Genomic DNA, 19590 nt, shown 5'->3' on the forward strand with positions numbered 1-19590 from the left:
GTTGCTGTGCATCCAAGCCGGCGCTGGTCGTCAGGCTCTCCCACAGCTCAGGGAGGGGAAGGGAAGTGGGTAAAGGTGGGAGGGCTGGGTTGTGTGCGCACCCCAAGATCATGTGTATGAGGGTACATGGGTTAGGGCAGAATTTACATGTAGCAGGGTATTGGGTGGGGTACATCCGATGTAGCCAAGTTGGGTGAGGAAAGGTGTTTGTTTGAAGCCTCCGGAGTATTTCGAGATTTAGACGCACGTTAAAGATCCTAAAGTGGTCAAAATTCTTCCGCAGGCTTCCACTACGACGTGCCGTCTAGCCCACGAGCAGCTTCGGGTAATGAATTACCAGGAATTTATATTTTTGATATTCTAGTGGAAACATGCTTTGGTGTGATGGCGTAAGTTGCGGGTACGGCTGGAGACCGTGTCTACCGGGCATGCTACCACCGACTGGGCATAGAAAAAACTTCACCGCGCAGGCGCGGTACCTGGTGAAAACGCGTGTCGTTTCTTTCGTACCCGACGTTGTATTATTGCCCTTCTTTGCAAACTTTGGTTGACGTAGCACCCCATTACAGGTTCAGCAGAGCCCTCGAATCTTTCTTCCTCAGTTTCTAGGTTTCTGCGGTGACGTATATCTGTGGACGCCTGATGAGCACGGCTGATAGCGGACGGCTAGGAGCCACGGGAGAATTGATGAATGAGCCTAATAACGCTATCGCGTTAAGAATATCGTCGTTCCGGCTGTACCTCGACCAGTCAGAGCAACATGCGCAGCCGATGCGAAAGAATGGTACCTTCCGCTATTAGTAGTAAAGTATAACGCGACACTTAATGACGCGTAAAGCTGTACGGCCAGCCGCCCGTAGGCGACAAAGACAACACGCCACACACGTGAGCACAACCGGCACGGCGTCTGGCCAGACGGGCACAAACTACGTAGGCCTAGCGCTCAACATCAGGCGCAGCCTACGTTCACAGCAAGAAAAACGATCCCTTGCTACTGGTCAACGCTTGTGTCGTAGAAGAAAGCCACTCATATTATTCCCTCAGAGCGGTTGCGTTACGCAAACACACTTTCCACAATAACTCCAGCAATAGTCCAGCCTTGATGTTCTCGGTTGATTGGTGATGACGTTGCCCACAAAAACAGACCACCATAATTTCCTTATATACGAATCACTACTAGAAAGACGTACATGGCGCAAACAAAGATCACGGAGCAAAAAACGTTCTTGATGCACTACAGCATAATCGCAATTCGCGTACAGCGCTTTGGTTCCGGCAAGGTCGTTAACACTGGACCACGCCACGGCGGAACGGCGTTTGGGAAGCGAGCGCGGCCATATCAGAAGTAGTTCTCCTTCCAAAAGTTCGTCAGTAACGTCACGCTAACGGCGAGACGTCATTGGTTGTGGATGGGCACAACTTCACTTTGATGTGAGAAGTGCCGCTCCAGAGTTAAACTGTCAGCGACTATAGTTCCAATTTCTCAAGTGCTCTGAAATTGCCCATAGCCTGGAAAATTATTAACATAATCCTGATTCACAGAAACGGACATACCAAAGACCTTAAGAACTACAGTCCCATCAGCCTACTCTCAGTTGTATGCACACTGTTTACCAAAGTCGAATAAGTGACAGCCTAGATTTAAGACAACCCAGTGAGAACGCTGGGTTTGGGAAAAGATACTTAAAAATGGAGCACGTCCATGTTGTCAATGAAGTTAAATAAAAATCCGCAGAGTATAAAAAAAAACCCTTTACCTGGCATTTATGGGCTTCGAAAAATCGTTTGATCTAGTGAGGATCGCAACAATTGTGGGAGCACTGAAAGACCGGGTAATAGAGGAGATCTACATAAGACTCAGAGACGACATACATTAAGTATGTACAGGCAGGATAATCCTCCCCAAGCAAAGTGACAAATTCCCGATCCGAAAGGGTGATACCATCTTGCCAAAACTGTTCCCAGCATATCTGGAGGGGTATTCAGGAAGCTTGACTAGAAAAAGACAGGATTATGATAAACGGAGAATGTTTCAGCCATTTCAGACCCTGATGTCATGTCTGGATTCCGTCGTGGACGCTCATCCATTGACTGTGTTATTGATTTGGTGACTTTTGTGCAGCAGTGCAAAAGTGCGAAGCGCATATGTGCTGCATTGTTCCTCGACGTTAAAGTGGCCTATGATAATGTGGAGCACGATGCAATTCTTAAAGTGCTACAGGCTGTGGGGCTCGGTGGCCGGGTCTACCAGTGGATACGGAACGACCTAACAGGTAGGTCATTCTTTGTTATGACTGCAGATGAGCCGACATCAGCTCACTATACTCACCGTGGTGTTCCCCAAAGAGGCGTCCTGAGCCCTACACTGTTCAACCTTAAGCTAATTGTCCTGACTTCTTGTCTTCCAAGGGGGGTTCACGTGTCGATATACGCCGAAGATATATGTGTTTGGGCAGATGGCGTGACTCGTCGGCATGTGCGCGCCCGACTGCAAAATGCCGCAGACTTGACGACCTCCTATCTACACGGACAAGGGTTGGAAATATACAGCAGCAAATGCGCCTTGCTTCCGTTTACACGAAAGCCTAAGTATGCGTACCCTTTGTATATTAATGGCTAAAGGGTGTCTCATGTGAGAAATCACAAGTTTCTCGACATAGTTGTCGACAGAGGCCTTTCTTGGAGCACTCACGTAAACTTTATAAAGAAGAGGCTCTCTGCAGTGGGGCATGTGCTCCAACTCATCAGCGCCAAGACGTGGGGAGCACCAATGAAGTCAATGTTACAGCTATCAAACGCGCTGTTCTTAGGCTGTCTACGGTACAGTGCTCCTGTCCTTTCTGAAGCATGCCGCACAACTACTCGGTCACTTCAGGGTATACAAGCTCAGGCCCTGCGAACCTGTCTTGGCCTACCACGATGTACGTCCACAGCAGCGGACATTGCGCTTGCTCGGAATCACCTCTTGGCAACCTTTGTGGAAGTTGAAACACTCAGGACACATATCAGGCACTTCGCCCGTCTACCTGATGAACACCTCGCGGGAATACCAGTGACCCGTTCGCGGGCGTCGTTCGTAAGGGTAGTAGCTTCCCACAACACCAGCATTCCCTCGAACTATACGTCAGCGATCCGATCGCTCCTTCCGCTGCGGTGTGTGATGCAGCCCCGAGTGTGCGTGGATATTCCAGAAGTAAAGAAAAAACGCGATATTCCCATACCGGCCATGCAACAGCTAACTTTGACTTACCTGCACGAGACATACAATGACCGAACCCATGTATACACCGATGGCTCGGTAACATCCTCGGGTTCTGCCGGCGCTGTTATTATTCCACAAATGTCATTGTCCAGCCAATTCAAGATAACCAATCCTACAACCTCCACGGCTACAGAACTTACGGCCATCCGTTTCGCTCTTCGCACCATCGAGCAAAGTTCGTGCCGCAGATGGGCTATCTTCTGTGATTCGAAGCCTGCACTTTAGTCACTCCAGTCAGCTCTGTGCCGGGGACCTCACGAACAGCTCCTGACAGAAATAAGAATGGTGTACGACCGTGCTGCCCAGGCGGGTCATGATGTCACCCTACAGTGGCTTCCGAGCCACTGCGGCATTGTCGGAAACGAAAGTGCGGACGCTGCCGCCCGGCTGGCGCATCAAACAGCGACAACTGTACCTATCCCATTGTCTAGGATGGACGCAGCTAGGGCCCTCCGCATTCTTTCCCGGGAAACAGCTATCTCCCAATGGTCTCCAGAAGATTTCACATGTGCACGCATTGGTGCCTTTGACCCGCAACTGCAACGTCCCCTTCCACTAGGCCTCCCACGGTCTGACGCAACTCTTCTTTCCGTCTCTGGCTGGGGGTGGCTTTCACAAATGCTTATTCATACACAATAGAAATGGCAGCAAGTGAGGAGTGCGAAACGTGTGGCATGCCGGAGACGATCCGGCACGTTTTAAGCGAGTGCCCACGCAACTCGCCTGACAGAAAAAAGCTGTCGTCAGCACTGAGAAACCTGGACTCTCGACGGCCATTTTCGGAGGAGACGATTCTGCGCTACTGCCCCTCTGTGTCATCCGCTCAGGAGGCGACTAAGGAACTTTTACGCTTTTTATGTGCGACGAACGTAAACACCAGACTATAGACTGAACGCCTCCAGTGTCAGTGTCAGTGCTTCAGCGCTGTGCATACGTGTCTACTCCAACTTCTCTTCATTCTTTTTTGTTCTCTTTTTTTGCCTATTTTTCCTTTCCCACGGGCAGGATAGCAAAGTAGGCTCTAGCCAGGTTAACTTTACTCTCTTCCTTGTACACCCACCCTTCCTTCCTTCCTTGAGGTTCGCAGACGACATATTTTTGCTGAGTGAGTCACCAGAACACCTGCACAAATGCTTGAGGAACAAAAATCTAACGCATGGCTGTAGGGCGAAACACTAAATGTGAATAAAGTTAAAGTAATGACGATTTAACACGCCGAAAGTGCCCTCTTCTGCATATGTAATGAAATGCGAGAACAAGTAGAAGTCCATAACTAGCATGAAGTAGATCGTAACTACCTGGGCTGACCTCAACCCCGAGAAAGAAATTCGGCGCAGAATAGGTATGAGGTGGGGTGTACTCGACAAACACTCCCAGTTAACTAAAAATAAGCCATGTCTATCAATAGAAAGAGTAATATTCAACCAATGCGTCTTGCCGGTAATGACATATCGAATGAAAACTTGGCACCTTACTAAGCATCTTGAAATCGAACTTAGGCCGGCTCAACGGGACATGGAAAGAAGAATCATCAGAGTAACGTTAAAGAACAGGAAACAAGGTTCCTGGATCAGAGAAAAAAACTCAAGTAGAGGATACTGTAGTTAAAATTAAAAAGAAAAAAATACACCATCTTTCCGTAGGGGAATCCTGAGTAGTATGCGAAGAAGTCATGGGGTCGACTGAAGTTCCCATTAGTTTTCAGTTCGTCGTTTCCGTTCACGTTCAGTTTCGCGTGCCTTCGTTGTATCAGTAGCTTCTTGACGTAGTTTTAATGAGTGCAGGACATAAGGCGCGTTCGTAGCACATGCTGCTTCTCGGTTTGTAGCGCAGTGGGAAGACCGCCATGTACCTCCCGTTGCGGCCAGAGGGTCGTGGGATCGAAACCGGGCGCCGCCTAACTATTTCTTTTTACCTGACGTCAGGCGAAACGCTGACGGGGCTGAAGAGACGCGCATGCGCAATAGAGTGCGGACGACAAGGGAGGGAGCGCCAGAACGTAACGCGTACTAAACGAAAATAGTATAATAAATAAAAGCCGTTGAAAATAAACTAACATTATTTAAAGATTTGGGGAACGCTCCCTGTCCGCTTCACGGCTCGTCAAGCACAAGCAGAAACTGTTTACTCAAATACCCACCGGCTCTCGACGCTAGGACAGATCGGGACGGGTGGTTGGCCGAAGCAATAAAAGACATACTTACCTGGTGCCAGGGCCTCGTTGATCACCGGGAACGAACCCTCAGTGCGAGGCGAGGGCATTGCACTGCGCTCGCGTCGACCCCTGCCACTAGCCCAAACTGGGGCAGATGGGACATGAAAATTGCTTAAATCCAGTTAAATGCAAGATAGGGCGCCCCCGCCTTAGACACGCGCGATTGCCCCACCCACCGGCGCTTCTCCGGCGCTAGTCAGCGGGCGCCGTATGTCAAGAATGATACTTATACACTTACTTAAGTATACTTAAGATGATACCTAATAGAGATACACTTATACACTGCATGCTTCGCCCCTCTGCAGGTTTCAGATTAGTGAAGATGTCCCGGATTTTTAAAGACGATAGCCGTTCTTCGGCTACTTAAACCCAGAAATCTTGGTCTGTCTGTATGTCTGTTTGTCTGTCTGTCTGTCTGTGGCTCGATTCAACCACACGGCCAAACTAAAACAAAGTCTGCGCAATAGTCTTATATACTCACAGCTAAATCTAAACGTCTAAGTCCGGTTTATATGTTCATACTTGTCGACATTGTTGAACAAGAACGAGACATTACGCAAATATAAGACAGAAAATTAACGCACAAAAGATATTTACAGTGGTCCTTTATGAAAAATTCATGGACGCTCGATTTTTGCGAAATGAAATACTACATATACTACAAAAAAAAATCCCACTGTCGCCTGCTGTCGCCGGCGCCACTATAACTTCTGGCGGCATTATAAAAATTCAAGCGGCAACAGTTATGAAAGGTTCCTCTCGATAGGTTCCACGCTCTGCTTGGAACGCACGTGGACTAGGGAAACGCGGTTCTATAAACGTTGAAGTAGGGCCCCTCGATTCACGCGCGTCTCCGCCGTACGGCAGCGCCGGCATCAAGGCACCCGGCCTCGAGCAGTGAAACGCGGTAAATTTAAATTGACTAGCGGAAACCGTTAGCGTGTTTACCTTGGCAGGAGCGCGACGCAGGAGGGACAACATGAGAGGTGAGCGGGAAAGCGAAGGGAGGCATTTACTTGGCAAATGTCGACAAAGACTACCATCTTCTGCCGACATTTGCGATGAAAGGAGCAGATACGCGGCCAATTTTTGTTCTTTCCAAATGGCTGCAAAAGTTATTGTGTCCCGCCGCTGCTAACTGCGTACCCCCGCGGACCTTTGGTGTGGCCCAGTGGTTAGGTTACCGGTTTGACGGCGGAAAGGCCCCAGGTTCAATTCTCGGGATCTCCTTAACCAGTTTTTTTTTTCTTGAGGCACGCACTCCCAACAACTGCTCGTGGGCGCCTTGTCTCCTCGCCACTTCACCTAACACTTCGAGTTTTTCAGGGCTCAGCTCTTAGGGGCCCGTCCCTAGGCTCAGCGGCGTCGGCGTCGTCGTGACTGGGCGAACGATGGGAAGACCGACGAGTGAAAGAAAAAGCGAATGATGAGGGAAAGCAAAGAAGGAGGGTGTCGCGAAATTGGGAGGAGTGGGTGGTTCGCCGTGGCGGCGGGAGCCAGCGCTATCCGAAAGTGTGCGGTGGCGGAGGGGAGGGGGCAATATGCTGTGCCCGCACAGAGCCGCTCGACGGGGCGACGTTGGCGAAAACGTGAGGGGGCGTGCGCGTGACTACGATGTGCGTTCACTTAAGACAGTTTGCGGTCCCTTCCTGACACGTTTTGTTCTTAAAAAATAATCACTCCCAGCAATAAATTCTTCCCCGAATGGTGGAGAAGTAATATTCCGGGCGCAATGCATATTCCGAGCATTATATGAAGCAAATAATTAATCGAACGTGTTCTATAGCGACTTGTTTAACTGCTTAGCGGCTATGTCAAAACAGCTTGCAGCCGAGATACGGTTGATAACCGCGGACTCCCCGCCTAGGTAATGATGTGGTGATGTTGAGTTTCTCGTAGAAGGAAGCAGCAAATCTTTAACGGGATACTTCATAAAGTTCTGTAGAGACGCTTGCATATATAAGTAACCCAACACGACCATTTGCGTTAAAAGACATTGCGGTGGGAAGTACACACGAACTGCCAGAAGCATGATATACTGCATGCGCAACGCACCCCAAATGGACATCAGTGAATGCAGACCATCTTACAGGAAGCATCACTGATTAGGACGGCATAAATGCGGGAATCGGTTATTTCATTAGCAAAACGCTCTGTTTGCACCTTTGTAGTACACACCCGATGCACAGTACGTTTCATAAACCAAAACGAGTATGAAATATATGCCGTCGTTACATGGCAACCCCCCTAGAAAATGATATGTTCAGGACGTTGCACGAGCCACTTTTGGCGGCCCAACATGAAATAAAGGATGGTTTCGTAGCAACGAACAGCTGAAAATCTACGCCCCTGTGCCCTTTTCAGAAACTGGAAAGTGCCCCGCAGCTTATATTACTGAGATTTTGGAAGCGAAATGATGTCGATGTCGTTGAGCCAGCGTAGTGCAGCAGTGCCGGAAGAGTAGACTTACAGTAAAGCCCGCTGATATCGAACAGCACGGGGATTGTAAAAATAGTTCGATATAGCGAAAATTTGATATAGAAAGTGAAGCAAAAAAAAAACTTATATGAGAGCAATCTTGCCGACGGGGTCACGAGCTAACGCTGAGCTCTTACCACGCTGCAGTTCACTAATGATACAACTTTCTCGGAAAAAAAAAAAAACATTAATTTATTGGGGCGGAAGAACTGCGTCAGTGTAGCCTGCTTCTTGGTACAGCACGCGTTGCTGGTGACTTGTTCCTCCACGGTATCTAAACAGTCGATAAGCACAAGACCGCTGCCCTAAATGGCACTGCACTATCACCGTAGCAGGGCCACGGCAGCGACGGATTCGCTCGTGCTCGGAAGAGGTACGGTGTCCTCGGCGTCTTCGACAGAGCGGAGACAAGCATGGATACAAGCGAATAACATCGAACCCAGCGAACCGAGCCACTGCGGGCAGCGAGTGGCGCGGACTTGAAGTTCGGAAGCACCGCAGCCCGCAGCGCCCAATGTGGCGCTTTCGGCTCCAACGCCATGCATGCGTGGAGCTGGTCCACTCTGCCACGGCCGGTTTGGACGCGCCGGTTTGGAAGGGACACCCGCGCCACCGCTGCGCGTCGATGTATTGCGGGAAAGCATGCCGCATGCCTAAGGAGAGCGAAAAATCCCGCGCGGGAGAGTTCGATATATCCATTGTGAGCAAAATCGCGTACAATATAAAAAGTTTTAAATGCACGTAATTTTTACCAGAATTATACAAGGGTTCGATATACGCAATACTTCGATATATCCGTGTTCGATAAAGCGGGCTACACTATAGAGCAGGTTCCACAAAGCACCCGCCGCGGTGGCTCAGTGCTCAGTGGCTAAGGCGTTGCGCTGCTGAGCACGAGGTCGCGGGTTCGATTCCCGGCCGCGGCGGTCGCTTTTCTGATGGAGGCGAAAAGCAAAAACGCCCGTGTGTACGAGATTTCGGCGCACGTTAAAGATCCCCGGGTGGTCAAAATTAATCCGGAGCCCTCCACTACGGCGCGCCTCATCGCCTTAGTTGCGTCGGCGCGTTAAACCCTACAATCAATCAATCAAATCAGGTTCCACAAAGCGACCACGATCGGTTAAAATAACAACACCTGTTGTCAGAAAGATAGGCTGATGCGAAAATGAACGCCGTCGAAGGAAAGGCAACTTGGAACCAGATAATGACGACGGAAACGAGTCATTTTATGGGCAGCCGCAGTGTATTTTTTTCAGGCGAAAAAAAGAGGAACAGAAGAAAGGCTTGATGTGGATAAGAATCTCAAAGTGTGGGGGAGAAGAAAGTAAAGTCGTGATATTTTCCTACTTGGCTGTTTCGTTGCCGAGAGAGAGAAATAAACGTTTAATAAAAACGAACAAATTTGGTGCTAGATGGCAGGGGCACCAGCCCTGTGGGGGGCAACCTTAGTCCGGGATGCCCTAGTCCTGGCTGGCTGCCCGGGCTCTAGCGACGACTTCTTGTTGCGCCGCAAGGTCCGAGCTGGTCAGCCGGTCCGCCCACTGCTCGTAAGGAGGGTTGGGGATTGGAGATAAAGACGGGGATTGCTGGCATTCCCATACCAGGTGGTATAGGGTGCCAGGGGATGGGCAGTAGGCACAGGTCGCGTAGTATTGGGTAGGGTACATTTTGTGGAGGAGTGTACAGTGGGGGTAAGAGTTAGTTTGTAGCCTTCGGAGGGTAGTGGCTTCGAGACGAATTACAATTACATTACAAATTAAAGTGAAAAAAAAAACTTAACATTTCGTCCCTTGAAAGCCTCTACCATGAACAGATTCGCCGTTGATAGCGCTCGCGGCGCCTCCTCGTGGCAGTGCTCCAAGTTCAAAAGTAAAGAAAGGTTCCACTAGATGGCGCGAGCAGCGGAAGGCGGCAAAAATTGAATTGTCGCGAACGGGAATCGATCTGCTGGCTATGAGATTGTTCTATGAAACTTAGCCTTGCGATTTGCGAACGCGATGCAGCTTCGCTGTAACAACAGCGTTTGAGACGTGTTCAATGCTTAAAGTACTCGTCCCTACGTCGAAGACGGTGAGAAAACTGCCTCGGTGGCTTACTTATTACGTTGTTGTGCTTCGCAGTGCTTGCTCGCGAGTTCATTCTTTTCCGCTTCGGCTATTTTCCCGATGAAGATTAAGAAAGAAAGCGCCCGCGTTTCCAGATTTTCTCGCTCGAAAACAGTCCCGATGGTATCGAAATTATTCCGTGCCGCCTACCTACTAGGCGCCTCATAGCACAGATGTAACTGCGGTGCGTAAAGGACTTTCAGTTAGGAAATCCAGGATATCTTTACTCATGTCATGTGGGTATACAAAGGCGAAAGGGGAAATGGCCGCGGAATCAAGTCGAGGACGTCAGGAAATATAAAGGGCCATGTGAACTCAAATCACCCTCATCGGTTTGTCGCTGCTTCGCGGACGTCGCAGGCTCGCAGTTGAAGGACCAGTGTTCAACGAGCTCCTCATAGCCATTCGTGGCGGCCAAGGTTTTACTGTATAATCCCACGTATTCTTTCGTGCTCACCAAAATCGCCTACCTACTGTGGATTCCGGTGGGAAATGTCACAAGATGGATACGGCGTGGACAGTGTCTCATAGCGTTTACCCCTTAACGGGTGTGCGTCATTCAGCCTGGCTGGAACTGCCGTGTCCACTAGTACATAGTTCGCGTCGATTTGAAAATACATCTTCCATTTCCCATTTTCCACATTTCATTCCCCCTTCATCTTGCCGCCACGTAACAATATCATCTGGTCTATTCCAGTTCAGGGCAGGAGCGTCTGAGCTGGTAAACATACTTCTGTGGTTACTAGTTAGTCTTTACAAGTGCAGTCGGGAGGGGTCTGCTTCAGGTGATAAACTTCGTTAAGAGGACCCCTCACGGCATACTGGAAAGGAAAGGGGACCGAGAAAATGAGGAAAACACCGTGACGAAAAAGTGAGTAAAAAAGAAAAGGCTAAATGTGCTCTATGGGGATTCCGGATGTGAGCAGCGTTAGTAAATGTTCTCAGGGTCTCCCGTAAGAAACTGTATTGCTTTAATTTCCGGTTCCAGTTCAAAGTAATAGAATTAGGAAAGAATGACCATCAGTTTGTTTCAAAGGAGGGCAGCTCGCTGACGTGGCTTCTAGTCGGCCAATGGTCGAGGCAGGAATTTCAGTTTCAGGCATGCGACATGCCGCGTCAGTATTTTCGGGTCATCGAGGTCGAAAGGAATTTCTCTCTCAGGTATCACGCGGAACCGCTGAAGGAATGATGTCACTGCGAGGAAAACCTCCATGGTGGCGAGTATTTCGCCTGGGCAAGAGCGCTTTCCTGCGAGAAACAAAAAAAAAAAAACATAAAAAACAGATAAGCGACTTTCAACGAATACAGTTTTTAAATCGCAAGCGCCATGAACTACAGCACGGGAAATCATCACCGCTTCTTCACTTTCTTTCAATTTTTGAGGTACGAGAGCTGGACGTCATGGTTACGTTATATCAAAAATTTGTTGCATGCCTGGCTCAAACCTACATTGACAGTGAATTTTGCGTCAGGTAAGTGTGAAAGCAATTCCAAGCAGGCTAAGAGACCAAAATGGCGAGGACGAGGAAATAACAAAGGCTGACGATTACTATACTTCCTAATGCGAAATTTGTGCTCAGCGCGAACTGGAGTCTTCTCGGTCACGGCGAATAGCTGTTGCGTCTCAGGAAGTAATCGTGTGATCACAAAAGCACGGCGGCCGCGCTACTCCTTCGTTATCTCACAGCGCATCACCGCCGCCGAGCATGTTGTTGTAAATCGCGTTTGAAACATGTAGGGGAGAGTGGCGGCTGCTGCGTCGCTCAACTTGCACTGATCTGCTTAGGTATGTACGGGGGCCCTCGGCCGAATCCTGGCAACGACGGTGGTAGCTCGGTCAACCAGATATAGCTGCCCTGCCGGTTGCGACCTGCCCAGCACGTCCTCCCAGGGCTACCGCTGGAGATGGGGGGAGAGAGGTTAATAGGAAAGTCCCACATGGTGTGAGTTTGGTTGTCCAGGCAGTCACGGAGGGGAGATTTGGGAGAAAAGAAACAGGGTGTTAAAAATATTAGACGAAGAGGTAGCTCGGCAGCTGCCTCCTACTCTCACCATCATTGTAGAATTCCATCCGCCATTAAAGATTCACCCAGTTCCCGCGGTCCTCGCCTCGGTTCTTTAACAAAGTGGTGCCGTGACCAGGATGGGAAGATCTACACAATTGAAGAACGGAGTGTGCAGACCGCCATCAACGATGACGTGAGTGACAAGGTTGCGATGGCACTGGACTCCTGCTCTTGACCATTGGCCACAAGCATCTGCGAAGAAAACCCAAGGAATTGAGGACGCACCAAACGTGTACCGGAAACCACGCCCTCAACGACTTTTACCGATTGTTGGCGGACGCCTCGCGGAAACCAGGGAAAGTCAAGGACAACATCTTCGACCTTCCACCGACCGTGATCCTTCTTGACGACCACGTAGACACTAACGACGTCGAGAATAGACCTGGAAGCCCTTTGCCACAGATGAAGCCTCATCCGCAATAACGTAACCACACTGATTAAAGACATCAGAACTGAGATGAGCGCCGATTCACCATCAATCTGTAAGCTCATTTTCCTAAAGACAAGCTGACTCGAAGCACATGATATTTTAAAGAAGCTTGACGGCGATATTGAAGAACTTGTTGATTTGTTCATTTCACCGAAAAATATGAAATCGCATACGAATTCGAAAATTCTATCGTGTTAACGAAATTTAGAATGAACAGATTGTTTCCAGAGTTGCAAGCCCATTCCAACAATCAGATTGTAACGATAGCACCGGAAAAACAGACAGGTATCTCCAACAACGATGATATGGCAGTGGAGAGCAATGACTCTCCCAGCAAGCAGAGTGATTTGGTGACACTTTCAATTATCGTGAAAAGCCACAGCCCACTCAACGAGCCGCTTCGTTTAAACGAGGACTGAATGCAATAAAAAAATAAGAGGCAACTGCTACTGTTCCGTGCCCAGACGACGGATTGAAAACAGCTTTCTTGAGAGTACACGCTCTGAACGACGAACTGGCTCTAGTAACTCCAATAAGGATGACGAGGAGCCATATCTTCGACAACGTGGTAGATTCACTTCAAGAGTCATCGCATTTGCATGGTTGTCATGGCACGAAAACACGTTCGGTGCTCAATGATCAACCTCATGAAGGCTAACAAGCACCACCGAAGGCGAACAAAGCACCCCTTCCGAACAATCGATATATCATCTCATGCACGGAGCCTTTATATATTGTCACGGAAAGAAGAAGACGAGAGCTATCGGCGCAGCCTCTGAAGAAGAAGACCCAGCTGGGCAGGCTACCTCCCAGCCGACATCGTGTAAATAGTGTAAATACATCACTCGCATCTTCCATGGTTTATTTCCTGTGCCCTACCGCCACATAACATGTTTTGGTGGAGGTTGCGGAGATCATCCCCATCCTGGCCCCAGCTTCGCTTCGTCTCAGCTGCTGAACATCGCTCATGGGTCTTGGATCGCGTCGGCCCGCCCCAGCCCCGGTGAGCCATGGACGCACCATTCCCCAGCCCCGTGCCCCCAGCCTGTGACTTGCCGAGACCAAGCGACGTGACCAGCCACGATCTGAACAGAAGACGACACCGTTCCCCTGCCCTGAACTCCGGCGCGCCTCCGAGGCCTTTGACGTGCTTCACTGCGTCGGCGGACATTGCTGTTTTGGGGCCAGTGCTCACCACGACGAATCATCCTCATCCGTGGCGCCGAGGACTCCCGTTTTCCTCTCATCTCGCATCGTCACCGCATCTGCACAAGTACTAAGGCCTCGACCGGGACGGTCGCTTTCGACGAGGGGGATGTGTCACGGGAAGAAGAAGACGAGAGCTATCGGCGCAGCCTCTGAAGAAGAAGACCCAGCTGGGCGGGCTACCTCCCAGCCGACATCGTGTAAATAGTGTAAATACATCACTCGCATCTTCCATGGTTTATTTCCTGTGTCCTACCGCCACGTAACAATATGTTGCTACCGCGGAATGTCGGGTTTGGAGGTGATTGTTTTGGTCAATGTAAAATGTGACCATTTGAAGATCCCAAAGTCGAAACGAAGACTGAGGGAACGGCGAATACACGCAGCCCTACGATCAGCAGGTACAAGCACCCTAAACAAGTCTCCACCGAAACGCAAGATCGTTACAGGCATAGAAAGGTGCAGCCGGTACGTGACTTCCTTTACAATACAATCGATCCGCCGCACATGCCACATAAAGCTTGCGCGACCACTGCCAGGACACATAATGGTCCAGATTCCCCGCGTAAACTGGTCTGATTCCTCAGAGCGAATTCGGCACAGACGCTTCAAGCGTAGACGGAAGAAGAAGGCTCCATAGACTACCATGATGTGGCCAACACGGACAGGACATGGACTGTTACCACATTGAACTGATCACGTGACATCGGATGAAAGTGTTTAAATACGAGTGATTGATGACCGCTGAAAACTGCAGTAGTTCACGTCATGCTCCATATCCTCCTTCATTTACCGCGTGGCCGGGATGATGTAGAAAATATCAGAAACGAAGAAGAGGTGGCCATTAGAAGCTGCCTCCAAACAGTGTTGTCGCCATTATCGTAAAATTCCATCCGCCATTAAAAATTCTTACACGTCCCGAGGACCTCGCCTCGGCTCTTTGACAGAGGGATTCATCTTGTGGAGGAAAGAACTACTGGCGAGAGAATTGGTCTCCTTAGCGTTGGTGGGCAGGGGGATATATTCGATGTTGGTGTGTTGGTGCTGATAGCGTTGTCGGTCGGTGTTGTCGGTTTTGATAGCGTTGGTGTGTTAGCAGGGGGATAGCGTCGGCGGGAGGTGCATAACTGCCATTTACGGAAGTCACGCTTTAACCAGCCAATTTTGCCCTATTTTAAAAAAAAATGACTCAAGCCACTTCTGAAAGTCTGGAACCTTGGACTCTCGAAAATAGTTGTGGTTTCTCTCGACACTTTATCTTACCATTGTCAGTGTGTCATACTGCTGATGTTGGGGTTCCGCTTTGAACCATGCTCAGATATTACAGTAGCTTGTAGTGCCAACCACTATACAAATTTAGCATATCAGGCGTAAAGACGTTTCTTGTTGTACGGGCAGAAATAGCGAGAACGGGCATAAATACAGCGATACAGGACTATTAGCGCCCATAGAAGTTGACATACCTAGAAGCTAGAAATTTATTACTTTTGCCACTAAAATGACCCACTGCCGCCTTCGTTTTTTTCAGACACCACTGTACATTTGGCGACCATTAGAGAAATTTCAAACAGTATTGGTCATGCTGTTCATGTCCAGTCTGTGCGTAGGAAAAAACCCTGTTCAAGCCAAGCTATCTGCTGTTGGTACTGACTTTTAAAACAGTAAGTTCAGACAAGGGCTCCCAAAAAAGGGGGGTGGGTCTCATGGGGGGAAGTACCCTAGGTTGTAAAAAAAACTGCCTCAGCCACCCCCTCAGGCCTTGGAACTATTAGATAAAGCTGGCTAAAAACAACTTCTGGAGTGATGCAAAGGTGCAAGGCTCAATACCACCGTGTAATTTTGCCAGAACATACGTTCCGTTTGCCAAGCCTTATCATTATTTACCGCCGATTCGCCTTGTTCTATTTCTTCCTGTAACTTGCCACTAACACATTACTATCACTAGAGTTTTGTTGTTCCCGTCAGGAGTAAACGATTTTCTATCACTAATTTCACTTACCGCGACGTCTGTATCAAGCGTCAAAGCGAATTGCACGTGCAATTCTAGTTCCACGGAAACAGAACAATAGCTCTTCCTTAAAGGGACACTGAAGTGATATGTAAACATTGCGGGATTACTAGCGCAAATTGTAGTCCGGAGTCCCCAGGCCATGTTTCGACCACTCTAGGCGCGTTTACGCGATTTTATTTAGTAGAAAAACTAATTCGAAAATGCTGTCCTCCTCTCTTTACGCTCGCCCATTTTCTGTGGCGTTTTCGTGTGACGTCAGGAGGGGATGAGCTGGCAATTGGCTGCGCCACGGCTGCGCTACTGCACGGCTCCCCGGCCGACAGAGTCAGTCGGCCCGGCGTTTCGTCCGCCGGCTGCCGGCGGGTCGTCGCAATCAAGGAGGTTAAAAAAAAAAAATTGCTTGGTCGCAATTCGTTCGCTTAGTTGAAACGAAGCCAGGACACGTTTGTGAATGGAAGAATGTGCCTTTCTTTAATTACTTGGTTTGTTTGTACACTGTATCTAGCTCCAAGTCAAGGTCGCTTCACACAGCGCTGCACAAGCGCACATGCGACGCTTCGCTGACTGGTACGCCAGTAGGAAAATATAAGGCCTCTTAAAGGCGGGAGAAGAGTCAGCGAAGTCAATATAGGTACTAAGGAAGTAAAATCAACTGATATTTTTACCGTACAGCGTAAAACTAGGGCGCGGGAAGAACTTTTTTGCGCTGGGCGAACAAGCACAGAGGTCAGCAACACGACTACGCATCTGCGAACGCTTTTCCGTCTACGAAATGCAATTGCTAGACGTGAGCTACTGTGGAAACTCGGGCGACGCTTACTGCACGATCGCAGTAGAACAAATAGTCACCTAAGCTGCTTGAAATGCCAAAACTAAATAAAAGTGTAAACCAGTTGTACAATATATATCCTATATTAGCAAGGCCTCCGCGTCCCGCTCCGTGGCTCAGTGGTCTGAGGCTTAGGTATGTCGCCCTGAATGTTTTGCAAGTTACGAGATCGAATCCCCGCAGGTACGTGCTTTTTTTTTTGTAAGTTAACTTCTTTGTTTTCCGCCGATGTTTTCTACATTGAGTTCACCTTTTTTTGGGCCGCAACGTGCATGGCTACACGAACTAGTTCACAAAACGCGCGCAGGCTGGCACTGGCGCGCTAGCGAGTTCTCGTTGGCGTGCTGTTGCCATAAGCACCGACTGCTTGCAGGCAGTGGGCACAGGCCAGAATGAACAGACCCTTGGCCTGGTGCGAACACGCTTTTTACGATACAGGCATGAGGGAGGCAAGCTCCAAATATGGGTGAAAAGCGCATGACATTTGGGCGTCTGCGGGTACGCGGAGGGCGTTCATGCACTGCGTAGGTCTCGGCTAGTGAATGCTACGACTACAAGCCGTCCTGGGAGGCTTATCTTGTGCATTTTACAGCCGACAACATGGCAGAAGCGTGGTACGATGATTACTGAGATATTGAGAATGCCCATCCAACAACGCCATTGGTTATGTTTTACAGAACCGAAACCGAAACTTGTGTGATTGCTAACCTTGGGCATCGTCCAATCACGGCGCCCCTCCTCTCAACGTCACAGCCTTAGTTTGTGCGGCCGCCGCAAACCGCGCATGGTAGTTTTTCTTCTTTCGCGCTTTGTAAAATAATTACCGATTTGTCAACCGGATAAAGGATGAAAAGTGTGCTAATTTGAGCCAGTCTACGCAGTGCAAGCAAAAACGGGAGCTTGACAAATTCACTTCAGTGTCCCTTTAAGCAAAAACAGCTTTAATTTTCAGATAATGTAAAATTTTTAAAACGGATAAACATCGGTTATTTGAAATAAATGGTGTTTGATTCAATAATAAATTTGAAAAGTCAGGGCTGACCTCTGTAAAAAACCTTTTCATTTCATCTTAATCATGATCATCATCATAATAATCATCCTTGATTGTCTTGAGCCACCCCCCCCCCCCCGCCTTCGAAGCACTTCCAAAGCCTCTGAGTTGAGGTTTTACCTGATGAGAAGGCCATCAAATAGTCGGGCTTTCGGGCCATCAGGGAGCCATCTTCATTGAGAAATCTAGAGGGGTCAAACTTCAGCGGGTTCTTCCAAAGGTTCGGATCAAAATGAACAGCCCAGAAGTTCGCCATAATTACTGTTCCTTTCGGTATATAGAGCCCATCTACAACAACATCTTGAGAGGCTCTGAAACAAATGCGCATTTAACATCATAAACCGGGAAGAAATATTTGGTTAGGAGCAGAATTACTTAAAAACGATAGTATTTATAACTTTTCTTGGGCTACCCAAACTCGAAAATTTTAGCCAGTGTACCTGTTCGTCGCTACATTCAACCACCCGTCCAAACTTTTATCTGTCGTTTTATCTATTCATTGCTCCGGTAGGAAGAAAAAGAATTCGTTTATTTAGGCAAAAAAATTACAAGCTACCAAGGTTGTTTGCAATGATTATACTTGTGAACATTGGTCAGCAAAAAAAGAAGTTTATTGGAGGGAAGACATAAATACGTGGGTTATATTTACCGCGTACTTGCAGTGCAAATGCAGGGCTGCTTGATTTTTGCGATTTAAATACCAATATGCCTAAAAATATTTTAACCCGAAAATTCAGAAATGCGTTTGGGGTGCCCTCTTGGGTTGCTATTCTAAGCAGTCCAGCAGTAAGGAAAGGTTCTGTGCATGGCGTAAGCAGTGGAACGCCGGAAAATATAACTGCTTTGTTTATTGTGGGAGGATTAAAAGGGAGGGGCGTGACGGGTTGGAGGGGAAGAGAAGAGAAGCATATGCGTGGCGCGGGTGGCATAACACTATTGTCTTTTAACGATGTTTGCAGTGAAGTTAGCAATTAAGGGGTGGGATTTTGGAGGGGGGGGGGGCGCAGATGGAAGGAAATACGGCCGAGTAACCTTTTCTCAAAGGATGACATAGAAATCGGGCTAGAAAAATAAGAAGGCGAGGAAACTTAAGAGGGTGGAGTGTACGGAGGTTTCAAAAAAACTCACCAGGAATTGAAGGGTTTTCTCTTAGAAAAATAGAGAGGCCGCCAGAAAGAGGATAGTTGATGGCTACAGGTTGCTAAGGTTGAGCTTCGCGTAGCTTGTTGTTAGTTCAGTGCGTGAGCTAGTGTGATGTGCGTGCTCCAAGAGGATGTGCAGAAGTGTTTTGACGTTCCCACATTGCCGAAGTCGGCACAGTCTTTCACCGAAGCAAGTTGTCAGAAGCCGACGTTTGGGTGCACGATGCTGAAGCGCGAATGAGGGGAACTTTCTTGCGCATAGGTCCTTGCACAAAAGAAGGCGAAGGCTTCGACGGGCAGGCATGCGAAGGTCTGAGCAAACAGGCGACGAAGTATACAGAGGCAGGACCATTCCAAGGTTTCAAAGCAGCTGCCATAGCTCATACGCTCACATTATCTAGCACAGAAGAAACCTGAGCGAAAATTGAGGTAGGAGGCAAGTACAGTTATGTACAAATGCAACGCCATCACGAAAGTAGATACATGAAATTCAAATAGCGCGATTTCCTTCTGTTCAAGTCAAATCGACGCGTCGCCTAATTACAGCAACAAAGGTGGGAAATGTGGCTTTCCAAATGTACGAATAGTGTGCCATGAATAGACCTCCACCGACAGTATTCTCCACTTTCGTGTGTTCTAGTTCATCTTTTTCTGTTCGCATTTCCTTTCTCCGTGCCTGTACATAACCGAGAGCAGCACCATTCTTTTATTATGAATACGAGCTCGATTTGTTCTTATGGTAGAAAGCAATCGTTTTAAACAGACGCGAGATAAAAGCTGCCCCGAAAACAGAAG

General features: G+C 48.6%; 1 protein-coding gene across 1 annotated transcript in view; it reads right to left on the minus strand.

The window, feature by feature from the left end:
* Positions 1-11037: 11037 nt before the first annotated feature.
* The window catches only part of LOC144148788 (cytochrome P450 2C20-like), a 52544-nt gene continuing 43991 nt past the window's right edge, over positions 11038-19590 (minus strand). Inside the window, exons 9-10 of the mRNA XM_077680297.1 lie at positions 17774-17964; positions 11038-11308 (exon numbers count right to left, since the gene is read on the minus strand). Coding sequence (XP_077536423.1) covers positions 11121-11308; positions 17774-17964 — 379 coding nt within the window. The 3' untranslated portion in view covers positions 11038-11120. The remainder of the gene's footprint in view (positions 11309-17773; positions 17965-19590) is intronic.

Source organism: Haemaphysalis longicornis, unplaced genomic scaffold (genome assembly GCF_048455015.1).
Source record: "Haemaphysalis longicornis isolate Haplotype H1 unplaced genomic scaffold, Haemaphysalis longicornis Haplotype H1 scaffold_8, whole genome shotgun sequence".
NCBI lineage: Eukaryota > Metazoa > Arthropoda > Arachnida > Ixodida > Ixodidae > Haemaphysalis > Haemaphysalis longicornis.